Source organism: Acomys minous (assembly GCF_964271855.1).
Source record: "Acomys minous genome assembly, chromosome: 13".
Lineage (NCBI taxonomy): Eukaryota > Metazoa > Chordata > Mammalia > Rodentia > Muridae > Acomys > Acomys minous.
The window spans coordinates 27715188-27733423 of NC_140495.1; the positions used below are offsets into that span (position 1 = coordinate 27715188).

Sequence of the window (18236 nt, forward strand, 5' to 3'; positions counted from 1 at the left end):
ACTAGGCTTTCTCTATGGTCACTAGGAAATTATAGAGGGGAGTTGTTAGCTTGGCATTTCCTCTTTCAATAGTAAATCAATGGATCCTTCATTTTGACTAAATTGTTTTCCTGCCCTCCAGGGAAAAATATGACACAAGCTAATGTAGACGGGGAAGGGAAAGACCAGGCTGGGACAAAACATTTAATTAAATCCCCTTTTATAAAACAACCTCCCCTCGGCTTGACAAATGGTTGAAGCAAAATGTGCTTATGCAGGCAAAACAATTAACCAGGTCCATCACACTTTATAACCAGCTTGGCTCGAGGGGCGACGGTGATCCATCCTCTGCCTGTCATGTGTGTGCTAGGGAGGTGGCACGAGCCAGGAGGAGCCCAGTTTCCTCATCGTGGTGGCCTAGGCCTTTTACTTCCTTCATGGTGTGAAGGTCTGTGCAGGGGGGGGGGGGGCGGCTGGAGGCATCAGAGGCACTGTGCTTGCAGAGAAGGGAGGAGAGTTATTCAGAACATCCCTCGGGCTGAGTGTGTGTGCAAGCAAGCACGCCCGCATGAGATGAGTGTGAGTGAGGTGGAGGGTGGTATGGGAAAACAGTGTTGTGCAAACTCTTGACTCCCCAAACTTGTGCAGGGTATAAGAGAATCAGGGAGGTTTTCCTGGGGAAGCTTTTAGACATAAATTTCCAGTCCCACTTTAGAGAGTGGAGTCAAGCCGTAGGGTTCTTGAGCAGAGACTGGTCCCCAGTTTCCAGTCACTGGCCTGAGGCTCCCTCAGCCTCCTATGCAGCCTCCAGGGCCAGACCATTCCCAGTTCAGGAAGGTCTTTGTTCAAGAGGACTTGGGGTCCACTTCACAGGTAAGGGTCATGCTATTGGCTGAACTCAAGTCTCCTAGGTGTGAGAGCCCAGGACTGTTGCTGCCGTACTTTGCTACCTTTTGTCCTTTGGTGGCCTTACCTAGGTCCATTTATTTGTAAATTAACCATTTCTGCAGTTCTTCAACTTGTTCAACATTCAGCTTCTGAGTTTATATAGGCTGCTTTATTCTAAGTGCAGACGATGTAGGCGCAGGGTATATGAAAAGCGCCTGTACCCTGGAGAAAGGGCAGCGCGGTACACGTGGCAGGTTTCAAAACGCAAAACAATTACAAGCATTGCTTACAAGGCAGATATAACTCAGCCTCTCCCTGGGTCCAGCTCAGGGGAATCCTCCAAAAGAGCCGTATGCATGATCGACCTCAGTCCAAAAGTGACAGAGCCAGAGGCACAGAGAAGTGAAGCAACTCGCTTCAGGGTACACAGCAAAGAGAGGAGAAGAGGCAGCATCGGTACTTGCATTGTCCATGTCTTCTAAGCTTTAGTTTGTACTGCCTCTAGCTCAGCTTGTTGCATGGTCAAAGTCTAGTGGGACACAGGGGACAGGAGACCCCCGGGGGGGGGTTGGGGGGAGCCCTCTGTGGGATTGGGAAAACCTCATCTAATCATGAGGCAGGTGAGACAGGGGACACGGAATAAGGCTGCATCCTGAGCCACAGAGACGGGTGCACACAAAGGCCTGAGGGTGACTCGCTGTAGGTAGCTGTCACACCTGGCTTGGTGAGTCACGAGGGTTTCGCGTGGTGTAACTTGTCCTCCTACTTAGCCTAAACGCTTTGAGGAAATCCCATTCTTCTCCTCATCCTCCATCCTATTTCCCAGCTTCTCCATAGCATGCAATAAACAGTTGCATAAACATAACCCCCCCCCCCCCGGCATTACGGGGTTTTCAGAGCAGGAGAATTAGTTGGTTCAAGACACACTGTCCCCATACACATTAGCTACGTTCTAGCTACACTCATGGTAAGAAAGGGCCGTTGGGGTAGAGTGAATTTGTAGAAGGAGGGGAACGCCTGCTGACAGAAGCCGAGAAGGCACTTGTGTCAACCTGCTGCTTTCTTCTGCAGCAGAGACACCATTTGCAGGTGCTGAAAACACAGCCGCTTCACCACATCTCCTGGAGGAAATCAGGAAGCCTTTCAAAGGCAGTCTAAGGAAATCTTTAGTTGCCACCATATTCATGCCGTGTGAATTGCCAGGGGGTTTCCCTTCTGTTCGTTCTTGGCAGAGGAGGGCATGCGTCTCATGGGGCCTGTGAAGATATGCGGGAAAAGGGAGCAGTAGGAAACTAGGGACGGTTAGCTGAGGACCTCAGTAGGCCTTTGTTTCCCAGCGCAGAGGCTTCACTGAACACGGTGATCTGTTCTTTGATGGGAAAGTCCAGGATGACCACAGCTTCATGGTTAGAAGGAGCACTAGGCTCTCAAAAGACTTCCGCTAGCAAAAATGGAGCGTTTAAATATGTTCATGCAGAAGAGGCTTTGAAATGAGCCTGGCTGACTCTGGAGCTGCTCTTCCATAGCATCTGGCACAGAACTATGTATAGATTTTTAGGAGCCGTTCTAGAGAATTCTCTTTTGACTCGAAGACTTGGGGAAACTCTGTTATGTGGCATCAAGAAGTTTCTCTTTTTGGGCAGGTTCATCCCTCGCCAGGGCATGGCTGTGTTGACATAATCCTTGTTAACCTGGGCCTTTTCCTCAGCTCCATCTTTCCTCTCACCGATACTCAGCTACTCGAGGCCTATTTCCTGTAAACTCTCTTCCCAGCAAAGGGCAAACACTTTCTGGTAGCCAGTAAGTGGTTATCAATGACTGAAGTGAATTGCAGCCTCTCTCAATTCTCACCCTAACCTGGTTAGCTTTATGGCATGGTAGACCATGTTGAACGTGTCATGTATTCAGGCTATGTGGAAATGGGTGTGCAGGCACGCTAGGGAACATGGGAAAGGAAAACTATTCATGAGTAAGGTGAGACTCACAGAAAACTTCAGCTGAGCCATTTTAAAATCTAATGAATAGCCCCTCCGTGTCAGATGCCTTTGTCCATGTCCGGCAGCCTCTCCTCTGCCACGAGGAACCTGAGGGTTAGTCACAGGTGTCCTGTCAGGAAGATGTGTGTGTCTCTGGTGTGGTTGAGGATAACTCAAGACTGTGATTGGTCATAGGAGAACCAATGTCTGCATGCAGCTAGGCTAAAGTGATGGGTGTGCACCCTGGGTGGGCTGTGGTTTCTGTCTTTTCCAGGTGTGCCTCTCTGTAGCCTTTCTCGGAGTTCCCTATCTCAGCCCTGCAGCTGTAGTTTGGCCATATAGTAAGTAATATTTAAACTAGCCTCTAAGCAGCAGGCCATTTGCCTATCTTCCTGACAACACACCTGCCTGTCACTGTTTGGCATCAGATCACTTGCTCCATCCAAATCTTCCATCTCATTATGAGAGGCCCAACGCCTGCCCTGGCTAACCAGCTTCCTGTGTAACGAGCTCCAGCTGGTCTCTCCTACACCCCATGTCTTCCCCAGTTAGTTCCCCTTATGCTTTCATCGCTCCTTGAAGAGATTTTTTTTATATATATATATACTTTGTACTTTATGGTTAAAACCTTCCTTACGGAGAGGGTTTCTGATGAAAGACACCTTTGCAGGAAGATTGTCTTTCCTAAAATAGATAGTTGTTCCCATGGCTGCCTAACCTTTCTCTGTTCCAACACTTAGCAAAGATCATCATCATCTGAAAGCACAAATCTTAATTGGTTCATTCCTTTCTACCACATTCAATACAATATAATCTCTAGAAAATGGGTCTTTGTTTGTTCTATGTCCTTAGAGAGTAGAGAAATGCCTTTAAAAAACCAGAAAGAAGTCAGTGTTTCCAAATGAGTGACCCTGTGACAGAATGCCTGGGGCGGGGGGCAGGGAGACTCCAGTTATCCCCATTTTACAGATGAGAAAACTGAGGCTCAAGTGACTTACTTAAAAAATGGTAAGACTGGATTGGGAATCACTCTAGTTGATTGCTTGCTATTGACAGGTGCTTTGTAGGAAGCCCCAAAACAAGCAGGCCATCAGGCTATAGACGGAGTCCAACAATAAACAGGACTTGTGGTTCAGAATGCTTAGTACCTAGACAAGATGGAGAAGGGGACATTTAGCTTCCCACAAATCTAGATCAGATGGGGCATTTGGGGAGTTAGAAGGGCAAAGCTGACACATACAAAGGCACTGGGCTATGATGCGCTTTGAGTGCAGGGTACGTAGAAGAGTTGGGTGTTTGTCTGGAGTTGGAGAGGAAACGCTGGCCAAAATGGATGTATAGCGACACTTTTATATGAACAAGGTGAGCTTTCTAAGGCAGGGCTCTTGTCTTGCAGACATCAGTGCCCTCCCTGAGTGAATATATGCTGCTGGTAGCTCAGCAAGCTCTCCTTGGCTAGAAAGCCCAACAACGGAAGGCCCCTGTGTTCTCTGCACTGTTTTTTCCCCCACGTAGATTCTAACTGTTTAAAGCTCCAGGATTTTACTAGAACGACAAGTGGCACCCATGTGGCAGAGAATCCCCAAGGCCTTGCTTAAAGCTTGGGAGAGGGCAAGAGAGGACACAGTGCTGTGTGAGGAAACCATGCCAGGCTGAGGGGCCAGGCGTGGGGATGGAGAGGACGCACGACAAGGGGGTTTTTCTACTCAGCTGGAAGAATGTTCTCTGAGGTCATGGCCCTTTGATTGTTTCCAGTACTTAAGCATGATCAACTGCTATTTAAGCCATGTAATGTACAACGAGGAACTCTGGTTACAGCCTCCGGGAAAGAAAGAGGCTTTTGAGTCCTCTGAAATGCTTGCTGGCGGAAGAGGCACATTAAGACACATTGTAAAACAAGCCGTCCTCCAGGTGAGTAGGGCATAGCTCAGGCTGGGAGGGGCAGGTTTAAGCCAGTTCCCATCACCACAGGGTTTTCTAGTTAAGATTCCTTGAAGCGAGTATATACCATTTAGCTCTTTTTGCTTCTGTGTGAACTCACTCATTATGACAATTTCTAGTTCAATCCATTTGTCCACAAATTTTGGAAATTCCTTGTTTTTAATAGCTGAGTAGTATTCCATAGTGTAAATGTACCACAGTTTCTTTATCCATTCTTCTGTTGAGGGACACGTAGGTTGTTTCCAAGTTCTGGCTATTATGAATAAGGCAGCTATGAACATGGTTGAGCATATGTCCCTGTTGTGTGGTAGTACATCCTCTGGGTATATTCCAAGGAGTGGAATAGCTGGGTCTTGAGGAAGCCCTATTCCCATTTTTCTGAGAAAGCACCAGATAGCTTTCCAAAGTGGTTGTACTAGTTTGCATTCCCACCAGCAATGCAGGAGTGTTCCTCTTTCTCCACACCCTCGCCAGCATGAGGTGTCAGTTGAGTTATTGATCTTAGCCATTCTGATGGGTGTAAGATGGAATCTCAGTGTCGTTTTGATTTGCATTTCTCTGATGACTAAGGAGGTCGAGCATTTCTTTAAGTGTTTCTCAGCCATTTGATATTCCTCTGTTGAGAATTCTCTGTTTAGCTCTGCGCCCCATTTCTCTATTGGGTTATTTGGTTTGGTGGTGTTTAATTTCTTAAGTTCTTTATATATTTTGGATATTAGACCTTTGTCAGATGAAGAGTCGGTGATGATCTTTTCCCAGTCTGTAGGCTGTCGCTTTGTTCTCTTGACAGTGTCACCAGCCTTACAGAAGCTTCTCAGCCTCATGAGGTCCCATTTATTAATTGTTGATGTTAAGGCCTGGGCTGTTGGTGTTCTGTTCAGGAAGTTGTCTCCTGTGCCTATGAGTTCCAGACTCTTCCCCACTTTTTCCTCTAACTGGGTTAATGTCTGTGGTTTTAAGTTGAGGTCTTTAATCCACTTGGACTTGAGTTTTGTGCATGGTGACACTAGCCCAAGGTGTACGTCCCCATGAAAAACTGTACCTACCAGAATAATGGGTAAGAGGGGAGGACATCCTATTGAAACTTTAGGTATGAGAAGCCTGGGAGAAAGAGGAAATGGAAGGATCCAGTGGGTCCTGGAAAACTACAGGAGAGTCTGGGCCCTGGGGTCCTCCGCAAACTGTGGCAACAGCCAAGGAAAAAATAGGCAGTAAAAACCTTGAACCCCTACCCGGACTAGCCGATGGACATTCTCCACTGTTGAGTGGAGAAGAAGATCTAACTCTCACACAAACTCTGGTGCCCCATATTTGATCATGTCCCTTGGATGGAGATGCCTGGTGGCACTCAGAGGAAAGATAATAGGTCACCAAGGAGAGACTTGATACCGTATGAGCATATTCAGGGGGAGGAGATCCCCCTCAGACACAGACATAGGGGAGGGGAGTAGGGGGGGGAAGTGGGAGGAAGGGAGGGATGGGAGGATACATGGGATGGGCTAACAACTGAGATGTAATATGTATAAATTAATAAAAATGTATTAAAAAAAAAAAAAGATTCCTTGAAGCCTCTACCAGGGCTCTTCTCTGTGCACGGGTGCCCACTACATTGATGAGGTGAATGCCTTTTGCTGAAGGTTTTCGGCAATAGTATTTCAAGTCAGACATCAGTAGCATTTCAAGACATAATCTGCGCTGTTTCTTCAGCAGCTGCTTTGTTATGTTTGCTCTGTTTTAATTACTGTTATAATGTGTGCACTCAGAGGTGCCTCTGTGAAAGGGTACACTCTAAGACGCAAAGAACTAGATAAATACATCCACAGATGAGGGCTCACACTAGTCAATCCAGTGTTTCATGTTTTTTTTTGTTGTTGTTGTTCCTTTTCCTTTTCCTTTTATAAGCTCAATATTGAGCGTGAGTCAGCAATGGTCTCTCTTACAAGACTATCCACCACCTAAGTGTGATGTCCAAGGTCATCCAGTGCGCATGAGCAGAGCTGAGAACGCAAGGCAATACTCCCAATGGGTCTCTTAGTTCCCCACAACCAGAGTCCATGCTGCCATGTTTAAATTCAATTTCACAGTCCCAACAGCGTTGATGAAGGTGAAAGTGTGCATTCTCTACTTAACCCTTGGCAGCAACTGAATTCTTAACCCGAGTCATAGTATCTTCCTCCCCACCTCCACTATCCCCCCTATTCCATCTGTACTCCCCCCCCCCCACCCCCCCGCCCCGGTCACACACCCAAAGACAGTCCTTGGCCTAAAAAGTAGGAAATGAACCTTTGGCTCAGTGTTTCCTGACTTCCAGTGGCTGTTGCAATGACTTACGCCACCTCCACATCCCATAGCCACGCCACACAAGTTTCCTTATCTAAGCACAAGCAAGGTCAAAACAAAAGATGAAATTTCATAAAAGGGTTCGCAGCTATGCCTCAGTGTTTTAACCGGCTTCCTAAAAGCACTTCAGAATCAGCTCCAACTGTGTTCAGAAATGAAAAAGCGGAAACCAAATTCAACACCCTCAGCAATAAAATTCTTTGGTGCTGAGTTGGCCCGATGCCTAGGCTTCCTTTGTGTAATCAGGGTCAAGAGCTGGGCCAGCCAATTGTAAACTGGGGTCCTGCATCCCATTTTCTCATGGGTAAAGATGGCAATGAAGTCCCCCCCCACATTACCCCCCCTCCCCCGTTTCCACAAAATTGTGATGCAAATGTATGGTCTAATGTCAAAGTTTGAATATGAAAGTCACTCCCCCCACCCCAGCCCCCAAGGGTCATGTTTTGCAGGCCTGGTCTATAGATGGGAGTGGAGCCTAGAGAAAAGAAGCAGATCACGGGGGTGGGGGTGTGGGGTGGGGTGGGGTGTGGGGGGGTGGGGGTGTGTGTGGGTGGGAGCATGCCTCTTGTAAAGGCTGTCCTGTGTAGTCAGTCTCCTCCCCAGCTTTCTTTTCTTCTCCCTGTCATCAGTGAGGTGAAGCTCTTCCACTGAATGCTCCCACTGCAGTGGGGTCCTGTTCAGTCACATTGAGGCCAGGTAGGTATAGAGTGACAAGTCCTCTGAAACCAGGGGCAACATACGTCTTTCCTGCCTTTGATTTGTCTGTATCAGGCGTTTGGTCACAGCAACAAGAAGACGGGAAAAGCATCTGCTGCGCCTGGTCCATGGCTCAGCGCTGGAGCCTGGAGCCTGAAGCATTTGGAACAAATGAGAACAAAAGAAAACAACTTGAGGAGTTGGGGAGACACCTCAGTCAGTAAAGTGCTCGCTCTGCAAACAGGACGGGCAGGTACGGTGGCACCTTTCTGTGTCCTCAACCTTGGTGGTGGGGTGGGGTCGAAGACAGGTGGCTCCCTGGGTTTCGCTGGCCAGTCAGTATAATGAATCAGTGCACTTTAGGATAATGAGAGCTGCAGTCCCCCCCCCCCCCCAAAAAAAAAGGTGAACAGCAACTGAGGAAAATGCCAGATGTGGACCTCTGGCCTCTGCACGCACATGCATATGTGTATATACAAGCAAACACACACACAAAGAAAATGTCTGCATATCTTCCCTTTCCCTGCAACCCCCCAATGCCTAACCTACTTCTGAAGAATCTCTCTGAGAAGCTGCTTCCTGTGAGGACTTATTATTTGCAGATAGTTCTTTTTAAAAAAGCCCTCCAGTCGCATCTCATCACAGGAGAAGCCGCAATTCATGCACACCGAGTCCCCTCCACCAGGGTGGACCGGCTACGAAGCTTTTCTTTTTCCCTTTCTGATCCTTTCTGCCACATCCCTACCTCTATCTTGGTTTTGCCGAGTTTAGAGAATGTTGGAATAATGTCCCCCAGTAATGGAGAGAGGATGTGACTAGCACACCAACAGAGGCACGGGCCTTCTCTGGAGCAGGGCCAGTCCGCCCACTGGAGTTAGATAGAAGTTGGAATCGAAGGGCACTGATGCAGGGAGCGAGGTAGATTTGGTGGGAGACTTGTGAAATCATTTATTGATACCTTCTGCTCTAGTGAATTGGAAAGATCAGCAGTTTAAAGAGTAAAGCTGAGAAAGCGGAGACGGGGGCTTGAGGAGCGTGGAGAAGGAGAACTTATTAAGCTGGGTGAGAGAGGCTGCGCTTGGGAACTTCAGGATGATTGATGGGCATCCTCAAAGGGCCCAAGTGCCTAAATGGTATGCCAGGGACTGTGCAGAGCCAGGAGGCAGGCTTGAAGCCATTCAGGAGTCCCACAGTCTACAGTGGAGAACGGCCATTCGGATATGCAGGCAGAGTATGAATTGCTTTCTGGGTCTGTGACCTCCCGGGAGGGGGCATATGCGGATGGTAGTGGGGTACCACATAAGACAGACTCTGCTCTAGCTGGACAAGAGGAGGCTCATGAGAGACAGCTTCTCAGAAGAGATGACTAACACAGTATAGGGCACGAAGGGGAAACAGTGGGCACGCGGGTAGTGGGAAGACTGGCTGCCTTGGCAAAGAGCAAAAAAGCTTGTGGGATTATGTGACATGCTGGGGTGGAAATTAAAGCATATCAGTATTCTGAAATGAAGGGTCTGTGTGCACACGTACACACACAGTCATAATGTGTATAGGCTTGCATGCATGCATGCTTGACAGAGAAGTTTCGTACAACCGAGTGAGTCCCAGAAACATATCTGCTGAAAGTCCTGACCAGCATCTCCAGCTTTCCTAACTCCATGTGATGCTCCTCACATACTTGGAACTACCTCGTTATCTCCCTGGAGCCCGGCCTGCAAACACACTCGCAGGAAGCTTGCCTCGCGTTCTTTGTTTTTATAACATATGCTGAAAGCAGGGCACACCACATAGCCCAGTGCAGAGCTGACAAGGAGATGTAAACACAGCCCAGAGTTTCTTTTCACCTTGGTGCCTGCCCAGGTTATACACTCTGAGGATTTGGCTCAGTGAGCTGTTAAAAAACAAATTCACTGGAAATGTTTGTATCCAGGATTCAGAGCAGAAATATGAAGTACTTAAGCAAAACAGGTGATTAGAAAATTAGAAACTGTGCTACAGCTTTATAAAATGCATTTGTTCCCATCGTTTTTGCGTCTTTCTTTGGGTGTTTTTGTTTGTTTGTTTGTTTGTTTGTTTTCTTATCAACCTAAGATTCTTGCTGAAACTTACTACCTCAAAATCTACCTTAGAAAAGAAAACACCAGCCCACCAAATGTGAACAACAAAACCAGGTGTGGTAGTTTGAATAAAATGGTCCCCATAAGCTCATAGGGGGTGGTACTCTTAGGAGGTGTGGCCTTGTTGGAATAAGTGTGGCCTTGGTGGAGGAAGTGTTTCACGGGCTGGGGGCTTGGGGGGGGGGTGGGGCTTTGAGGTTTCTTGGAAGCTAAGTCAGACCCAGCGTTAGTCTTTCCTCCTGCTGCCTGCCAGTCTGGATATAGACTCACAGCTCCCTCTCTAGCACCATGTTTAACTGTGGGCTGCCATGCTTCCCACCATGGACTAAACCTCTGAATGGTAAAGCCAGCTCCAATGAAATGCTCCTTTATAAAAGTTGCTGTGGTCAGGGTTTCTCTTTACAGCAATAAAACCCTACCTGAGAGACAGGTAGACCACTGTTAGCAAATGCCCTGTGTGTCTTCTGTCCAGAGTAGCGTAGAGTTAGCATCTGCTAATGGCGACTGGTAGCTTCTAAGTCAGCGCTTTTCAAGACCCAGAGAAGACAGAACCACTAAAGTCCCCACTGCTGAAGTGTTTGTGCAAAGAAACCACCGACCCACTGCTACCTAATCTCAGAGACAGAACATCCTTGTCTGGCTGCACAACAGAAGAGACTAGGGAGTTGTCCACAGCCACTGTTTCTAGAACTGGTGCTGCTATGGGGCAGGCACTGAAGATGAAAGTTGGGGGAATAGTGTCAGCCACACAGTGACAAGCCTTTGCCTCTGAGTCTATGACATCTGTCACAGTGTGGCTCAGTAGATGTTTACTAAGTGCCTTAGTATATTCTGTGACAGCAAGGAGGAAGGCAGAAATGGAAGCAGAAGCCATGGAGGAGTGCTGCTGACTGCCTTGCTCCTCAGGGTTTACTCATCCTGCTTTTGTATAGAACCCAGGAACACCTGCTCAGGGATAGCACCACCCACAGTAGGCTGAGCCCTCCCAAATCAATCATTAATTAGGATAATGATAGTAAAAATGTTAAATATTAACCCCAAAACGTATTGTCCCATTCTTTGTAAATAATATAAAATTCAATTATTCATTAAAACAAAGAAATTTCTTATGAAAAAAAAAAAGATAATGCCAACAGACTTGCTCATAGAGGCGTCTTCTCAGTTGAGAGTTCCTCTTTCCTAATGACTTTGGTTTGTATTAACATAAAACTAAGGCAATGTATTGTCTCTTAGGTGAGTCTAGATGCCACTAAGGTGACAGTCAACATTAACCACCGCAGCGTGAACGGCGGTGTCCGAGGATTGGGATAGGAATTGGCATTTATGATGTAACCCTGTACCCCGAGAGGATAAACGTTTTGGGAACAAGATGGGGGCCAGGCTGGCAGTGCCAGGAGCGGAAGGCAATGACTGGTTACAAGCTGGGGAGGGAAGCGCTAAGGACAGGAGATGATGCCTCAGGCCTGGGTTGTAAGTGTGGCACTTTTCACTTCTTAACCTGTGGCTCCGGTAAAGGGTGATGAATATTCAGAGGGGCCCCCGAAGGGGGAGTGTGGGGAATCTATGCACCTGTCTGGTAGAAGACACCAAGTCTGAAAGAGTCTGGAACCCGTGAGACTCAAGTGTTTGGAAAGATGACTCGACCAGCCCAGAGCCCATCAAGATACTCTATTGCAGGAGGAAAGCCAACATCTTCCTGCGGATGGCCAAGAAATGAGCTTCTGGGATGAGGATGAAGCTGTGAAAGACTATTTATTATACACCCTCAAGAACAGGAGCTAAACTTGGACTGGTATTGACAGGTCAGAGGGACTAGAGAGTCGGCCCCATGGCTGAGAGCATCTGCTGCTCTTCCAAAGAATCTGCGTTCGGTTCTCAGCACCCACATGTTGCCTCTTAACCATCTGTGACTCCAGATCTAGGAGGCCTTGCATCTTCTCTGGTCCCCTCAGGTACTGGGCACGCATGTGATGCACAGATATGAGTACAGGCAAATACACTCATACACATAAAAATATTTTTAAGTGTTTTTAAAAAAGACTTTTCTTGTTAATAGAAACATTTAAAGCAATTAATTATTAGAAAAATGTACTAAAATTTTAACCACAATTACCTTCATGTGAAATGAACCAGGCAAATAGAGTTTTTAAATAATATTCTATTTCTAATTTTAGGTAATAAACATTATTATAGTGCACACAAAAATTAAACACCTGATCAAATGCCTGGTATTAGCTAATAAAACAAAGAATTAAGTTTACTGTTTTGAGCAATAATCTTTAACTCTTTGAGAATCCTATTAAAATGACGAAAGTACTGTATAAAAGAGCAGACTGATGCTGGGCATGAACTAAAAGAAGAAAGAGAAAAGTGAGATTATTTTCATAGCTCGGTCAGAATAAAGTGTAACCCACAAGGACCCAAGGGAAACAAGGCAGAGAAGACTGAGGGGACAGTGGAAAACTGTGAAGTCTGTGGCAGCCATCAGAGCAGGACCACCAAGGCCTCCCCTTGCACTGCCCTGTGCTCTTGGCATAGAGGATCGTTTACCTGCTGGTGACTCGTGCTAACATCCAGGAGCAGAGAGAGGAAAAGGTTTGAGGTAACAGTGGAGACCCAATGTCCAGACTGAGTCTTACAGAAAATAGTGGTAGCCAGTGCCACCGAGAGAGGACAGCTGGCCAGGGATACCAGGGAGTCACCAACGTGGGCGCAGCCTCATTAACGACTGGTTGTACACTCTACACTGCAATAATCCCAGCAGCAAAGAGAGTTTAAAGAGAAAAAAAAAAGAAGACAGAAAATGAAGGAATATTCTTCGAAACATTCCTCTGGCATTTTCCCAAACCAGATAGTTGCCCTGAGTGCAGTAAAATCATCGTTAAGCCATATTTTGACTCTAATAGGCAGTTCTCCGTCTAGAGCAATTTCCTCAATACGATGCTAAGTGTGAGCCTAAGCACTATTTTTTTTTAATAACTCCAGTTAGAATCCCATATTTTGACTATGCAGTTGATCTTTGGGGGTAGATGTGTAATGGGCATTTTAATGTAATTACTTGGGGTTTACTCTGTGATTTTTCTTAAGCAGTTTCATTTAGAATTAAAACATGCATTGCCGGGTAAAAGGTTATAACAGATTAAAAAACAAGACTTTATTTTCTGGTGGGAAATTAGAGATTCCAGGGAATTAAACTATGTTGATGAAAATGCTGAATTCTATCCAAGCTGGGATCTGTTCACGGCTTACTGAAGCAAAATAAATGTGGGGAAAGCAAGCCTCCACTGCCTGGGGCTTCGCAACACACACATCCCATTGCTTGTGCACTTTGCGACCCCACATTTTCAGGACCGGAGATGAACATGGGGCATTAACACCAAGGGAAGATGGGACCACTTTGTTTTGTTTCTGGGTGGGAGAAACAGATAAGGCAAATACAAAGGCAGAGTTGATGTCTATCATTAATGATATGCCTCACAAACACATGCCTCAATGTGTGGTGCACTATAAGATATTAATGAATATCAAAAAAAGTCTTGGACTACAGAAAATATAATGAGAAATTTGATGTACACCTTTTGTAATGTCACCCATTTGGGAAAACAGAGCTAAGGACATTAGGAATTTGACTACATTGTAACTAAGAAAACCCAATGCATACATACAGAATTTTATCCCTTAAAATATCAAATAATTTTCCTCATTCCTAGAAAACATTCAGCCATTTGTTCTTGGTCAGAAAGAAAAATGTTATATTCTTAAAGGGAAAATTGTAGTGGAGGTGTCACATTCAGTACCAGAGTGCTTGCCTAGCACACCCAAGGTCCTGGGTTCTATACCCACCCCTGAGTAAAAGCAGTTGAGTTTGTCAGGCAGGGTGCTGCAAATCAGTAACTTCAGCACTTCAAGAAAGAAGCTGACAGGTCAGGAATTCAAGGCCAACCTGGAGTATATGAAATTGTCTCAAAACAAAACAAAATAGGCTGAAAAGATGGTAAAACAAAACAAAACAAACACACAACCTCCACCCTGACCCCAGAAAATTAAAAAGTTATTGAAAAGGTAATCATTTGGCAAGAAAGGAACTTTCTCTCCAGGAATTATTATCAAGGTTTGGGGAGAGAGCTCAGTGCGTACCTGCCTGCTATTTAGGCAAAAGGACCTGAGCTTAGCCCCCAGGACCTGTGTTAAAAAGCCAGGAGTTACTTTTGTAACCCCAGAGTTGGGGAGGATGAGACAGGCAGATCCCGCGGGCTCAATGAAAAGCAAGTCTAGCCTACAGGATGAGCCCCTGCAATAATGAGACCCTCTGTGGAAACAAAAATGGTGGAAGATACCTGAGGGACAGTTCCTTCCAGCTTTCTCTCTCTCTCTCTCTCTCTCTCTCTCTCTCTCTCTCTCTCTCTCTCTCACACACACACACACATACACATACGATATCAGGAGCAAATTAAACTGAGTCATCCAAAATATAATAATTTAACTAAACAAGCATCACCAGTGGATGCTAAACTGAGGCTATTTATGTGATACCCAATAATTGCCCCACAGATGGAAAGTAAATTATAAAATAAGAAGTGTATCTCTGTGGCAGATGTTACTACTGTCCAGTAGTAACAAAGTCAGCATTGTGACAATGGGTACCTTGGTGGGGCATTCAGGGAAAGGCCTCAGAAACGCACACACAAAGCAGACAATACACACAAAGCAAAAACAGCATCACCAATGGCTACTCTTGAGAGAAAAAAAACCCCTCAACCTGTCTTTCAAAGCTTGACCTAATTTCTCATTTATAAGAAATCCAATACAGAAAAGACTATATTAATTGACACTATGAGGAAACAAGTCCAGCATGTGGACATGCATATAAAACAACTGACCTGGTTTCTTTTATAAAAATCAATATCATGAAGAAGAAGAAGAAGAAGAAGAAGAAGAAGAAGAAGAAGAAGAAGAAGAAGAAGAACAAGAACAAGAACAAGAACAAGAACAAGAACAAGAACAAGAACAAGAACAAGAACAAGAACAAGAACAAGAACAAGAACAAGAACAAGAAGAGCAAGAAGAAGAAGAAGAAGAAGAAGAACAAGAAGAACAAGAAGAGCAAGAAGAAGAAGAAGAAGAAGAAGAAGAAGAAGAAGAAGAAGAAGAAGAAGAAGAAGAGGAGGAGGAGCAAGGCTTGATTACAATATATTACCTTGATTAAATCCTGAATTTAAAAACATCTATAAAAACATTTTCGTAGTAACAAGGGACATTTGAACATATACTGATAATAATGCTGCTGTGATGCTTTTTAGGCTTGCCTTTTGGATACTTAATAAAATATTTCTATCCTTTAAGATGCATGCTTCAGCATTAGGTAAGACTAGGATGTCTGTCCCAATATTGAGATGGATTAGTAAAACACAGAGGAACACACATAAGGCATATGGAGGATGGGGTACTTGCCTAAAATATACAGACCAGTGTGGAAAAAAAGATGGTTTACATAGAGATGTAGTTAGTGTATATGTGCATGCAGAGGAAGGTCAGGAAGCTATAGGAGAAAATTATTAGCAATGGGAAAAGGTGGGTGTAAGGTATATACGTATTGTATATCTTAAGCTGTTTGAAAAATTGCCAACATTTGGCCATCCTTCATTTCCAAAATGACAATTTTACATCTAAATATACCACATGTCATAGAGACACTGGAAAGGTGATTAAGGACCCACATGAAACATGGCTAGAGGAGCCAGAGGCTTATGATGTTTCCTTTCCTTTCCCCTTCCTTCCATCCTTCCGTCCTTCCTTCCTTCCTTTAAAAAATTTTTTTAAAATTATTTTTCATACTTGTTTTGTCATTTGATGAGAGAGAACTTTGAGGTCGTCAGTTCTGAGTGTGGATTCGTCCATCTCTCTTTTGAGATCCATCAAACTTGGTTCGCCTTGGAAAGCAATGCTGTGAGCTGTGTGCTCGTTTTATAGAGTCATATTGTCTGGGTAAAGTGATTCTTTCATCACCACACAACATCGTTTTTTTATTTAAACTGGAGAGATTTTCTCGCTCAGAAGGCTGTTACGTATGTGCAAGACCTCATTTGGGTGTGGGCATCGTAAAACTTTCCTTATGTTCTGCTGACCTGTATTGTAACACATGCCATAAGTCAAGTGTGTCTCCTACCAACACGACATAGTGATTCTTAGTTTTTATTAACTCTGACAACCGATTTCATTTAATTGATGCAATAATTAATGCGTTTGGGTTTAAAGATATAGCTGCATCACTTGGCTTTTGTTTGTGCTGTTCTTCCTCTGTCTTACTGCTTTCATGGAGGGGGTGTTTGAATTTATTTCATATTCCATTTCAGTATTAGTTTGAGCTTAAATTATACCCTGATTGTTTACGTGTTTTAGTAATTGATCTAGAAATTAGAATATAAACACGTGTTAACAATCTATTTGGAATTTTTTTTTTTTACTACCTCAAGTAGATTTCAGAACACTTACCATTTTCCAGCCTTTTGCACTTACCCTCTCTTTTGAAAATCTTTGATAAAGTTAATTTTTTTCCTGTCGGCAATATATAGGGTTTTTAAGCTCCCAGGACAAGAAAAAGTCTACTTATTATACTAGACTAATGTCTGCTGTTTCTGTACCCTTCCTCGTTTCTTCTGTTCCACCTTCCTCTACCTCGCTCTAGCATTGTTTCTCTGCCATCTAAGAAATTTCTTTCGGGTATTTATCAAGAATGGGTCTGCTGGTGAAAACACACCCTTGTTTTTGTATTAATGGGAATTTTGTTTTTCCATCTTCAAGTTCACTGAACCCTTCATCTGCCAACTTTTATTTTGCCGTTAAGCCAATCCAGTGGATAGATTATTTTAACCATTGCTTTTAGGTTCTAAAGGCCTCATGCATTTCTGTTTCTCGTTTTAATTTTTCTGTTGGTATTTTTTATTTGTTTCTGTTGTGTTTGCTATTGCCTTCATATATGTGTGTTTGTATATGTGTGTGTATGTGTGTGTGTATGCATGGGTGTGTTATGTGTGTGTTCATGTGTGCATGTATGCATGTGTGTGTTTGCTTTTATATCTGGAGGCATGGTCATAATAGGTTCATTAAAGTATTAGTTTTTAAATTCCAACAGCTGTGTTATCTTGAGGTTGGCATCTATGGTGTTTTTATTTGTGATACATATTTTTCTCTAATTCTTCATATACAGAGTGATTATGAGCTTAACTTAGAAAATCTGAATATTATGTGAAATGTCTCAATCAGATTCTCCTATGAAATACTATTATTTTCTCAGGCTTTTTGGCAAGATTAGGGCCAGGGTACCACTTCTTGCCTGCCTTGTATTGCCTGTAGTTCCTATATTGGTCTGGTTCAAGTCTTTACAGCATTCCACCGCTCTGTCTTATATATGTGCTGCTCAGTGTTCTGTCCGACTTCGGCTCTACTGTGTAGTTCATTTCTCAGTGCTGTGCTGTGTTATTTAGGGTTAGCTAAACCCACACAGCTTGGGAGAAAGCCCAGAGTTAATGACAAATTCACAGAGCCACCTGCTTGAGCCTTTTCTGGCCACAATTGTCTTCACACGGTGTAGCTGCCCCCAGGGCCTTTCTCTGGCTCCCTAAGAAGTAAAGTCTTTAGTGCCCATCACTGCTGTATATTCCCCATGCCTTCTCCATAATATTGTGCCTGCTCCCATAACTGGTGAGGGGATCAGGAGAGATAAAATTGTGACAGGATTACTCTCCCTTATGGTCACAGTGCCACAGTCCCTTTTGCAGGGAATTTCGACTATCTTCTCATTTTTTAGTATCATGGTCATCTGCCCCTTCATGGCTGTCTAATATTAGGGAAAAAAACAAAGAAAAGAACCACAAATTCAGGGGCTCTTGAGGTGCCTGCTTGCCTTCCCCCCTCTTCCCCTCCCTTCCTTCCTTCTTCCCTTCCTTCCTTCCTTCCTTCCTCTTTTGACCTACAGTTTCACAACTTTCCTTTTCCTTGAACCAGAAGCAAAAGACTTCCTCTCATACTTCTTTTTCCTTTCTGTTGGCATAAGTCTGCTCATTGAGCCGCCTTTGGTCCCAAGCCAAGAGACTCAAGTAGGCAGAGGAGGGAGAGGGAAACCTCACCGCCGGCCCAAGAGTTGGGTTACTCTCCGGTCTGTTATCATTTGCTTCGTGATCTTTCTTTTTGGTTGTTAACTTTTAAAGTTAGGACACAAAAAGAAGTATGTTCCATTGTATGCCTTTCATATACATGTGAACTATTTTGTTTTTGTTCACCACCGCCCTCCCCTGTCCTT

At 44.6% G+C, this 18236-nt stretch overlaps 2 protein-coding genes across 3 annotated transcripts in view; one reads left to right on the plus strand and one right to left on the minus strand.

Annotated features, from left to right (window-relative positions):
- The window catches only part of SLC9A9 (solute carrier family 9 member A9), a 550188-nt gene that overhangs the window by 154173 nt on the left and 377779 nt on the right, over window positions 1–18236 (minus strand). The window lies entirely within an intron of this gene.
- Window positions 517–11923, plus strand: LOC311580307 (uncharacterized protein). 2 transcript variants are annotated; one of them, XM_084751779.1, is made up of 4 exons: window positions 517–852; window positions 4599–4754; window positions 7896–8073; window positions 11615–11923. In XM_084751779.1, exons 1-4 carry the CDS (start codon window positions 778–780, stop codon window positions 11665–11667), a joined length of 462 nt encoding a protein of 153 aa, XP_084607905.1. In that variant the 5' UTR covers window positions 517–777; the 3' UTR covers window positions 11668–11923. The 2 variants fall into 2 exon arrangements, with proteins under 2 accessions (XP_084607905.1, XP_084607906.1); XM_084751780.1 differs by having other exon boundaries at window positions 4662–4754.